Here is a 12,123-nt window from a genome sequence, read left to right on the forward strand (position 1 = left end):
TCACTGAAGGCAGAACATGTACCTGGAATACAAAACGTGAGAGCAGATTGGCTGAGCAGGACATTGCTCCTGGAGGCAGAGTGGCAACTTCACCCCCAAGTATTCCGCCAGATCATCAGACGTTTCGGGGTCCCACAAGTGGAACTTTTTGCAACATACCAGAACTTCCAACTCGCGAAGTTCTTCTCACGTTTTCAGCATCCGAAGGCGCAGGAATGGGATGCTCTGACAACAGTTTGGCCAAGGGAGTTACTTTATGTTTTTCCTCCCTCTCCTCTACTGTTACAGACTGTAAGACGCATCCAAAAGTTGCAGGCCGAGGTGATCTTAATAGCACCATATTGGCCAAGGAGACCCTGGTTTCTGGAGCTTCTCCACCTGTCTTTTCAGGAACCATGGCATCTTCCTATCAGACTAGACCTGCTGAGGCAGGGACCAGTTCTTCATCCACGTCAAGCTCTTTCGCTTGACTGAGTGAAGGCTGAGCGGAGTTGGCTAGAGGAGTTGGGGCTTTCGGGGATGGTTCTAGATACTCTTCTGGCCTTCCACATATAAACCCTATGGCTCCACATGGAAAAAGTTTGTGGAGTGGTGTAGAGCAAATGCAAGGGACCCAGCCTCTAGGAAAGTGGTGGACATACTGGGTTTCTTACAGGCAGGGTTGGACAAAGGGCTCCAATACTTTGAACCGGCAAGCAGCTGCCATTAGCAGTATCTTGGGTTGCAACAGGGATCCTCCCTTATCCACACATCCCTTGTGTCGACATTTCCTCAGATGTGTGGGGCAGAGGAATCCTCCAGTGAGTCATAGGTTTCCTACATGGAACTTGAACTGGGTACTCTCTGCCTTGATGGGGCACCCTTTTGAGCCACTGGCTACATGCGAGGAGAAATTCCTTACACTCAAGACAGTTTTTCTAGTGGCTATCGCATCAGCGCGCAGGGTCTCAGAACTGGGAGCCCTGTTGTCCGATCCACAGCTATATATTTTTCATCAGGACAATGTTGTCCTGAGGCCAGATCCATCTTTTATTCCTAAGGTTAACTCCGTTTTTCATAGAGCGCAGGAGGTGGTTCTCCCATCATTCTGTCCTAATCCCACTTCTTGCAAGAAAAGGGCCTAGCATTCTCTGGATGTGCGCAGAGCCCTCCGTTTTTACTTAGATAGGACTTCTGGGTTCAGGAAAACAGAGGCTCTGTTTATTTCCTCTGATGGGGTTACCAGGGGAAGGAAGGTTTCATCTGCTTCCATCTCCAAGTGGCTCAAGGAGGCAACTGTTCAGGCCTACCAGACTCTGGGGAAATCGCCACCGGGGGGACTCACAACCCATTCATTGACGGGGGCTTCCACATCCACTGCTTTTACGGGGAGTTTCTCAATTGAGGACATCTGTAGAGCAGCCACATGGGCCTCACTGCATACATTCTCCAAACACTATAAAATCGATTCCTGGGCTTCGGCGGATGCAGCCTTCGGGAGGAGGGTGTTGCAAAGGGTAGTTCATGCATGACTTGTTGGTACCCGGAATCCCGCCCAGGTCATTGGGCTCTGGTACATCCTGAGAATCTGAATGCCCTCCATGAGCCACTGGGGAATAAATGGAAATTCTTACCATGAATCTCTTCCCAGGGGTTCCTGGAGGGCATTCCCTCACCTCTTCATTTTGGTGCCATTATTCTACACATGCTAGTTCATAGTGGCTTCTGACAGTACCCCACATGTGGGGGAGGTAGTTAGGGCCTCCCTGGGGATTTCATGGCATTATCTAATCTATCTTTTTACTAATGTTCTGTCATTTTTCTCTGCCTAGTTCCATGGCGTTTTTTTCTTTTAATGAGTTTGGACACACAGCGTTTTTCCACTGAGGGTCAAGGGGCCGTCCTTGCTCTACCAGTCGGTCTGGAGGATGGGATGGCTCCTTCCAATTAGAAGATAGGACCCTGCCTTTCATGCCAGGTGGAGGTGCCATCCTGAGAATCTGAATGCCCTCCAGGAACCCCTGGGAAGAGAAATTCACGGTAAGAATTTCCATTTATTCCCCTGACAGACCTCCAGTGGCCAGACTGGTTTAATAGTCATGTTACCAAATTGTTCCAAGCTACACAGAAAGTGGATTGGACTGTGCAAGACCAACCCAAATGGTGTTTGCATTTTGACCAATTTGTAGGGCGGTACAACATCTCAGAGAGGAGGTCAGGTCTCCTGCTCCCCTGAAAGAGGATTTCCCTGCTTTTTAAAGTTTGATAGAAATATCTGTGGGCTATATGTACATTCTTAAACCACAAGGTTTTTTGCCTGTAAGTGAATTTATGCAATTAAGCTATTTATATACTGCTTAAACATTTGCATTTCTAAGTGATGTCTGTAAAAACAAGCCATACAGAAAACATAAGAATAAAAGAATAAAACCACCATAAAATCAAACATACTTCATCCCCATCAAAAGTCCCCTCTCTTTAAGACATCCTTTGCAAAGCTGTTATTTTCTGGACCCCCACAGGCAGATTTACTGAAAACAGTCACTTAATCAATTTTTTTTAAAAAATTGGTCAGCACAAATATACAGACATAATTAAGCTGAGAAATACTAGCTAATACCTAGTACACTGAACCCCATTTTATAGGATACAATTTTGTCTGATCCGTTGGGCTATTAAGGCAAACAAAGAAATATGGCTGAAGTAAGCCTAGTCTTATTTCAGTGTGCCAATGTGGTGTAGTGGTTAAGGTGTTGGACTGCGACCTGGGAGACCAGGGTTCAAATCCTCACACAGCCATGAAGTCCACTGGGTGACCTTGGGCCAGTCACTGCCTCTCAGCCTCAGAGGAAGGCAATGGTAAACCACCTCTGAATACCGCTTACCAGGAAAACCCTATTCAGAGGGTCACCATAAGTCAGAATCGACTTGAAGGCAGTCCATCATCATCATCAAGCCTGGTCGGTACTTGGATGGGTGACCACCTGGGAACCACATGTATGGTGCTTTGGATTCCACGGTGGAAGAAAGATATGAATTTAAGAAAATAAAACTATCCACCAATAATGTAACAGATTCTCTCCCTACTATTCAAAAAAGAAACTCTCTCAACAACCTCTTTCGAGAATTTATCCCTAGGAGGATTATACAGGGAACAATGCAACACAGAACGAATGACAAGTACACCAACAACAATTTAAAGGTATTCCAGCATATCTCTCTGCTAGATGTGCTGTAGGCGTAGTTTGTAATCTCAAAACAGTGTTTCTCACACAAACCCCAGTGCTGCCATGCCTGTCTTAACCAACAGAATTAGCAAGGCTTCTGAGAAAGAACCATATCCTTTCTGTGTCCTCAGTACATCACATTTTATTTATTTATTTAATTAATTTATATCCCCCTTCTCCCCCAGAAATTTCCAGGGAGTTAGAGGAACAGGCACAGACCCAAAGGTACCTAGCAACAATTATTTCTCAGTGTTCTGAAACATGTGGGGAGCTTCCACAATAAAGAAGGTGTCCTGTTTCATACTGTTGCCTTCCATTTCCAAGGAGGCAGTGGCAAAGCTAGTGCATTCATCCCCACTACCCCACATTATGTGACTAGTTAAATACTTGAAGAGTGTAAGTGTAACATATAGATACAGATGTATGAAACCCCTAAACGGGACTTGTCTTTACTTGTAATGTAGATTAGAGTTGTTGAATTAGAAGCTAAAATCTGCTCTGAGTTCCAACCATACAATCATAACAAAACAATAACTATTACTAGATTTTGGTAAGGCTTCAGAGAGAAGGGGTGGATATTGATTCATATATGCATCCAGATAGACAACACAAACATAGTTAAGCACAAGAAGAGAAAGGGAATATGGGGAAGGAAAGACTAAACCCAAAAGCTGAAAGCCTAAAGACATGCATAGTGCTCATTCAGGGGTAAAGATTAAAATGAAGCTGAAGGTTTGATTTGGCAAGGTAGGCAGATTTACAAATTTATTATTAAGCAGAAACATTAATCATTCATTTACATGTTAAAGGTTCTGTTTCATGTACATGATTTCTATGCCTGAACATTCTACTCCAGTGAAGGTTTTGCACGATGTTCACAAAAGACAAATTAATTTTGTCCTCACAGGAGAGTCTCAGTTCCTTGTCAAATGCATCTATCACCACACTTGGTATCAAAGAAAAAACAGCGAGCTGCTTTCTTCACAATGTACTTACCCATTAAGATACTCAATAGTTTTTGTACTCTTGAGTTGACACCAACTATTCTATAGAGTCCTTGTTCATTGATCCCTAAGGGGGGAAAATGTTTTATTTAATTCTGGAATATGGTTGGGAAAATTAATATCTCTTTAAAAACAAAGTATCATGAAGAGTAACACTAATTAGACTGCCATAATAGTTTGTACACACTTTCAAGTAGTGTTTATGGTCTTTCTGTTTTGATGTCTAGGTTACAAGTTATTGACCAACACAGAGATTCAAGTAGAGGTTAGTATCTCCTCATATCAGTCAGTAATAGGGGAATGTGAAGGATGGGACAAGTCCCATCAAGTTAAAATCTAACAGGGATGGGGACCAATCTTATGCACCCACAGCAATACAGCTAAACCTTTAAAATACAAGTTTGGTTACATAGCTGGATAATGAAAATTCAGAGAAGCAGAATTTTACATATCCTTATTTAGCATATTTTTAAATCCAGACCAATGCTGTTTAAACAACCTTTGTTAAACACATCAGAGAATCTGGGGCACTGCCTCAGTATCAAATATGCATGTACAATCTTATAGATACATTATCTAAACTACAGCTCAACAGCTCCTTTAAAAAGCCACAGAAGATTGATACATACAAATCTGGGAACAGCTGATCAGAAAACTTAACAAGACTATGTACTAAGATAGGTTCTGGAACCTAGCAAGAAGCAAGCAACCACAAAAATGTATATGTAAAATAGGTGACTGACTAAACTGAGAAAGCTGAGGATGGAGAGAAATTTCAGGAAGACAAGATCCATATATAAGTGCAAGAGAGGCTTATATCTGGGGACAGTCAGACACAGGACTTCATCCTAGAAAGAAAAATATTGGTTGGTCTACATTACCTCTTGTTGCAACAGCATGGATGCATTTCTTGACAATGTTGAACCCCATATTATCCAGCTGGGCGGCTGAAAAGAAAGAACAACAATCAGGAACGTACAAGGTGATAAAATAGAAATTGATTTATACACAACCTGGTGGTGAGTTGCTTTTTCCCCTGAAGGTAGTTTTGGTGTTCAAATGAGAAGCATGTGTAACAGATACGTAGGCAACCAAAATAATTCCTCTGAAAGAGTTCTATTCATAATTTTTTGGTATTTGAAGATAAACCATTCCCTTTCCATAAGCAAGTGTTCACCCAGTCAATTAAAAACAAGATGACATCTTTATTAGTCTTGAGACACCCTAGTACACAGGCTATCTGGAAGTCCAGTATCAGTCTCTTTGACTGAAAGAAAACCACATTTTCCTGTCTCCAAAATTTTCCTGTCTCCAAAATCTCTCTATGCATGCCATCCACAAATTAACAGAAGAGCTGTGCTTCAAGGAAGAGTTTCTAGTTTCCCTTGAAGGGTAAGTCTGGATTAACAGATTTTTTTAAAAAAAAACCATGAGAAAGCTTTCATGAATTATACAGCCACAAGAGTGGCTGTATACTTTAGTCAGTAGGGATTTTTCGCGTTCTACCATGTTAAATGAAAATACCCCCCCACCCCCTTTCTGGTGCTTTGTATAGTCCCAATTCAAAACAAAAACTTACAAGTGTTATACTGTTGGATTCAGAATCGCTTGCTCTACAACTCTGAAAGTTTTCTTGGTGATACACAACCCCCCCCCCCCACGGAGAATCCACAGGTTAAAGTGAAAAACGGGAGAGAGAAAAATAAGAAGCCGTTTGGACTTTTTTCTTGAGAAATTCTCATAATCTGTTGAAATTCATTAAAAATCAGAGATGACTGTAAGATATCTCTAATCAAATCCCTGAGCTTGTCCCAAACACAGACTTTCATCTTCAGTAGGTTTAAAGTAAAAAAACAGCATGGTTTGTTTTTAATTAATAGATTAAAAATGTATTACTGTGGGTTATAACATCACGCAGGCGCAGTAGAAAGCAGGAGTTCTTTCGTTTCACTCCCCCTCCCCCCTCCCCTTCCAGTTACTTGGAGGAAGCAGGGGAAGTCTGCTCCTGTGATTGGTGGGCAACAGACATGTGACTCACACTGGCCTTCTGAGCTTGCTCTTCCCTCGTGCTCTGTGTGAGGAAGCACGAGAGAGAGAGAAAAAAATGGCCGATGGAGGGAGAAAGCCAGAGGGCAAGGATGACGGAGAAGGCAGCAGCAGAATGGAGGTGAGTGAGGGTGATGTGTGTATGTGTTCCCACCCCCGCTGTCTCCCGCAGCCTGCTCTTTCCGCTGGCTCAGTCGCCCTGCCACCCCCCCCTATCCTTAAATGGGTTTATAAATTACAAAAGCTCAAATACTTTTTGTTTGCAGTGTGTGCACTGTTTACCTGTGCTCATAACATTGTTGTAGTTATTTTGAGATTGTATGAGACTCTTTGTAACACTTTAATCCTGAATTTAGCTCTTGGTTCTTAAATCTCTCTCTCTCTCTCTCTCTTACTCACTCACTCACACACACACACACACACTCATTAGTATATGCATAGTGCAGCAGTGGGGAGGGGTGGATATATGCACAAGTTACAGCAGCCCTGCAAAGTAGCCTAGTGTGGCTGTACAGATATGGGGGGGTTGAGAGGGAGTTGTGTATGACAACCCTGAAGTGTAGTCCAGTGTTGTTCAGTCTCTTGGTTTTGTGTTTTATTTTTCGAAAATAACTTTTAAATTGACTGTAGCAGCAGCATTTATTTCTTTAATTTATTAAATTTATATCCCACCATTCCTCCCAGAAGGAGCCCAGGGCGGCAACGGGTGGAGGGATCATTGCTTTCCCACTCATGGGAGAAAAATAGAGGCTTCTTGTGTTTGGGTTGATGCTGGTGGTATAAATCCTTAAACAGGTTTATAAATGACAAACGCTCAAATATGGTCACTTTGAATATGTCTGATTTCCTTTGCAATTTTAGTGAAGTTTCCTATAGGAAATCATTTTCTTTTTTTCTATTTCTGTGAATATGTGAAGTACAGCAACACTTTGCAAAATTTACACTAGAAAAACTCCAAACATAATAATGGCACTGACTTCCGCAGAATAGTCTCCAGTGGGCCTCATGAGTGTCTCAATTTGCACAAGATAAAACAGTGGGAGGTGAAATATATTCTAGCAAAATGCTAGGTGTGCTCTACATTTTTAATTGACCGTGCCCACCTTGCCTTAAATGAAGTGGTTTAAACATAGCAGCATCCTCTTTTTCCCAGCAGCTAGAGTCATTGCTGAAGGAGCAACATATTGGAATCAGTCTGGTTTTACATCAAACTACAGTTTCAGATTCCACTGTTAATGCACCCAAAATAGAAATAGAACTTAACCTCCAATTTGAAACACAAAAGGCTGTCTTCACCATCATATGACACTGACCAATAAAAAGGCTTTGAAATTAATAAAAATAAATTTGACACAGATTTCTGGGATGAATAATGAGGAAAATAAACTTTTCTAGTTTAGATTCTCTGTAGAAACAGTAGTAACACAGGAAAGAAGCAAAGTAAGAAGAACACCAACAAACATAGAAAAATATAATTATCTTTGGAGATGGCGGGTGTTACCACCATTCATCATATGCTCAGACCCATGTTACCAAATTCTTCCAAGCTACACAGGAAGTGGATTGGACTGTGAAAGACCAACCCAAATGGTGTTTGCATTTTGACAATTTTGTAGGGCAGTACAATACCTCAGAGAGGAGGTCAGGTCTCCTGCTCCCCTGGTGCATTCACTAGAGCTGCCCAATTTCCCTGCTTTTTAAAGTTCGATAGAAATAGCTGTGGGCTATAGGTACATTCTTAAACCGCAAGGTTTTTTGCCTATTAGTGAATTTTATAGATATAATTCAGTAGGAAACCTACCTATATATGAATGTAAAATATATGTCACAAAGAAAAGATTAAAGATAATTGAAGTTTGAATTCTGGGGAAAAAAACACTAAGAGAACAGACTAGAGCAGAAGTGGGAAATCTGAGGGTGATGGGAAGGAGTCCCCACCCCTACACTATAGGATATACTTAACATCCAGGCAATAATGGATAGACTATATGATTACAATTGTAAAACAGTAGAATAAGAAAAAGAAATCATAGAAGAAATAAAGGGATCCAGGATTTACTGAAGATATTCAGAGCGTGCGTGCATGTAGAGGCTGGAAAAAACATTGTGGCCCTCAGTAATAGTCTATGGCTCAGATGGTCAAAGACCATCATATTAGTCAGTCTGCTGGAATGAAGATCATGTGAGCAAAGGCTACCCACAGCAGCATAGAAATCCCAACTTTTATTCATTGGAAGGCTTTGCCAGAGGGTGTACATCAGGGTCAGCCCTCCAGATATTGTTGGACTACAACTCCCATCGTCCCTATCAGCTGGCCATGCTGGCCAGAACTGAAAAAGCAGTTGTAGCCCAATCTCATCCGGAGGGCACCACACTGGCTACTCCAGTGCACATTATGAAAACAAAGAGAAATGATTGGGAGCTGTCCAGTATTTACCCCACCTCACTTTGAAAGCTAGAAACCAATTGTGCACAAATCCCAAACTGGTATTGTATCTTACCATGTTTTTGTGAGTAAATGAACAGCCAGGAAAAAAAGCACACATTTAGAATCCTGCAATTTTCATTACTGAGCTGGTTCACGTGAGATGCTCAGCCAAACCTTGCAATAACAAGACCACACAACTGTCGGCTATGGGGCGGTATATAAATATAATAAATAAATAAATAAATAAATAAATAAATAAATAAATAAATAAAACCAAGGTTATACTCGGCTGAAATGATTTCAGAATTCTGAGAGGCCATGAAGTTCTGAGCTGGTCTAGACAAAGTGTAATTAGCATGGACACTGAATGTTGGCAAAGTCAGTTAAATAACGCAGATGGAGAGAAAAGCCCTAATAACACTTTACAGAGCAAACTGAACAAAAAAAAGTGTATGCTTTGAGGGAAAAGGAACAGGGAAATTTTGTTTTTTAGGTTAGGCCTTGTACATAACAGGGAGAAATGTAACCAAACATACAGAGAAAAACTCTCTCAGAATGACACAGCAAATCAGAGCACATGCTACCTCACTGAAGATTATGCCCCTCTGCCTGAATGCTAAGTAACACTTCTATCCATCCCCCTCTTAGCTAGTTGGCTTTAATACTAACAGAATAAACTTTAAGTTACAAACTGAATGATCCCCGCTGATGTACTTCCAACAACAAAGTCCCCCAAGACTTATTTATTTGTTTATTATTGCATTTATATCCCACCTTTCCTCCAAGGAGCTTGAAGTGGTGTATATAGTTCTCCCCCTCTCCATTTTATCCTCACAACAACCCTATGAGGTAGGTTAGGCTGAGAGGCAGAGACTAGCCCAAGTCACCCAGTGAGCGTCATGGCCAAGTGTGGATGTGAACCCTGGTCTCCCAGGTCATAGTCAGACACTCTAACCACTTTGCCATCCTGGCTCTCATGTTTCAGGGCTCTTCAAATCCACACCAGAAATCACCTCTGCCAATTCAGTCAGGGTGGACAGTACAACAGAAAGATCCCTGTTGCCTCTCTGCAACCTCAAATCCTCACATCCAGTTCCCAGATTGATTGATTTCCTGGTGAAAATGATGGAACTTCTATGGAAAACTGCCACACATCAGACCTTTCAATCTGGATTTGTACTGCACCGAATACCCAGGGGGCAAAGCTGGGTACGGTCAGAGCCTCTTGGCTTGCTATGATGCATGAAGTGCCAGCCACCTCAGTCACAGACAAGAGCTATTTTATTGTGGACTGACCTGACACTGAATAATAGCACTGTTGTGGGTACCCAAGCCTGTACTGGGGCACGGCTGAACAGGGATGACATAGATCAAGTGTTTGCCATCCTCTGTCCTAAGGTGATATTCCCTACCTCCCCAGGACCCTGATAATGACAGAAAAGTCACAATTTTGGAGTGGCAAAGCTATGCCACTGGTCACTGTTTTGTTATTGTTTGATAAGCTGTTACACTTCCACACAGGAGCACATAGACAGAAGTGATCCAGTGGACATAGTGTACTTGTACTTTCCAAAAGCTTTCAATAAGGTACTTCATCAAAGACTCCTGAGTGAGCTTAGCAGTCATGGAATAAGAGAAGCCCTCTTGTGAATCAGAAACTGGTTAAGGAACAGGAAGCATAGAGTGAAAATAAATGGATAGTTCGCCCAATGGGACCTGTGCTTTTTCACTTGTTCATAAACAATCTAGAGTGAGGTGGTCAAGTTCAGGGTGGCTAAAAGAAAAGTGGATTGCGTAGAGCTCCAAAAGGACCTCTGAGTGAATGGCATTGGGCAGGCAAATGCAATTCAATGTAGATCAGTGTAAACTGAGGCATGTTGGGGCAAAAAAAAAAATCACATATACACTCATGGGGTCTGAACAGTAACTGACCAGGATTGGGATTTTGGGGTCATAGTGGATAGCTCAATGAAGATGAGCTAGAGTGTGGCAACTATGAAAAAGGTGAATTTCATGCTAAGGAACACTAGAAAAGGAATTGAAATTAAAACTGTCAATATAATGTTGTTATACAAATCTATGGTGCAAACTTTGGAATACTTTGTACAGTTCTGGTCACCTTACCTTAGAAGGATATGGCAGAGGTGGAAAAGGTTCAGAAAAGGGCAACCAAAATAATCAAAAGAATGGAGCACCTCTCCTACAAGGAAAGGTTGCAGCATTTGGGCTTTTTGATTTAGAGAAAAGGCGAGTAAGAGGTGACACGACAGAAGCATATAAAATTATGCATGGCATGGAGAAAGTGGACAGAGAGAACTTTTTCTCCCTCTGCCTTAATACTAGAACTCATGGACATCCAATTAAGCTGATGGTTGGAAGATTCAGGACAGACAAAGTACCACACAGCACATAGTTAAACTACGAAATTCACTCCCACAAGAGGCAGTGATGGCCACCAATTTGGCACACTTCTTCAAATTAGATCCCTAAAAAGGATGAAGGGCAGTATAAAAATGTTTCCAGTAAATAAATATCTGCAGCAATATATGACTAGATCAACTTTAAATCAGACATTACCTACAGTTAACTATATGTCAAAGAAAACTATTTCCTACATTTATAAATGTATTAAAGAAACGACAAAAAGTTGTGGCTTTTGCAATGGAGCAAATACTTACTGAATACAGATGAACAAAAGTTTAACTGCAGAGACATTTGTATATATAACGTTACAGATTGTATTTAAAATGTTCAAAGCGACCTTGAGAGGAGCACCTTAAACTGGTGAACGTCAACTCCTATCAGCCTCAAGCCGCTTGACCAACAGTTAGAAATGATGGGAGTTATAGTCCAACAACATCTGAAGGACCACACATTCCCTACCCCTCTCCCAGAGGAACAGCAGACAGCAGGAGAAATGGAGCTTATTACTAACTATAGCCACATATCATAGGGCCATTTCCTACAAGACTTCTTATACAACATGAACAGACATGTGAATTGCAAACTATGCCTTATAGGTATACAGTCCTTATATGTATCATCATTGTTGTTTCCCCTTAAGGTACATTTGTATGACAGCCAGGCACATGCATGCATCTCTCTTAAGGGGGAATGGAAATGATAATACCACAAACTATTTTTATATTTTTGTATTCACAGCCAGGAAAGCTCCCGAGTACAAAAAAATCTTGTGGGAAATGGCTGTTAGATTATTCATTTATGTATTCAACAGAATTTTCATATAATCTCACACCACTTGAAATCTAATGATATTCAAGTCAGTTCAGACTTTTCTGCTAGAGTACAGTAGGGCCCCGCTTTACAACGTTCCGCTTTAAGGCGTTCCGCTGATGCGGCGGCTTTCATTTTCAATTTTAAAGGTATTTTTTGCTCTTTTGCGCCGTTTTGCATCATTTTCACGCCATTTTCGTGCGAC

At 41.4% G+C, this 12,123-nt stretch overlaps 1 protein-coding gene across 7 annotated transcripts in view; it reads right to left on the reverse strand.

Annotated features, from left to right (window-relative positions):
• The window catches only part of ARHGAP26 (Rho GTPase activating protein 26), a 421,406-nt gene that overhangs the window by 189,974 nt on the left and 219,309 nt on the right, over window positions 1-12,123 (reverse strand). For all 7 annotated transcript variants that reach the window (XM_061616981.1, XM_061616982.1, XM_061616980.1 and 4 more), the window contains exons 13-14: window positions 5,092-5,157; window positions 4,203-4,277 (exon numbers count right to left, since the gene is read on the reverse strand). In XM_061616981.1, coding sequence (XP_061472965.1) covers window positions 4,203-4,277; window positions 5,092-5,157 — 141 coding nt within the window. The remainder of the gene's footprint in view (window positions 1-4,202; window positions 4,278-5,091; window positions 5,158-12,123) is intronic.

This window comes from Rhineura floridana, chromosome 3 (assembly GCF_030035675.1).
Source record: "Rhineura floridana isolate rRhiFlo1 chromosome 3, rRhiFlo1.hap2, whole genome shotgun sequence".
Classification (NCBI taxonomy): Eukaryota; Metazoa; Chordata; class Lepidosauria; order Squamata; family Rhineuridae; genus Rhineura; species Rhineura floridana.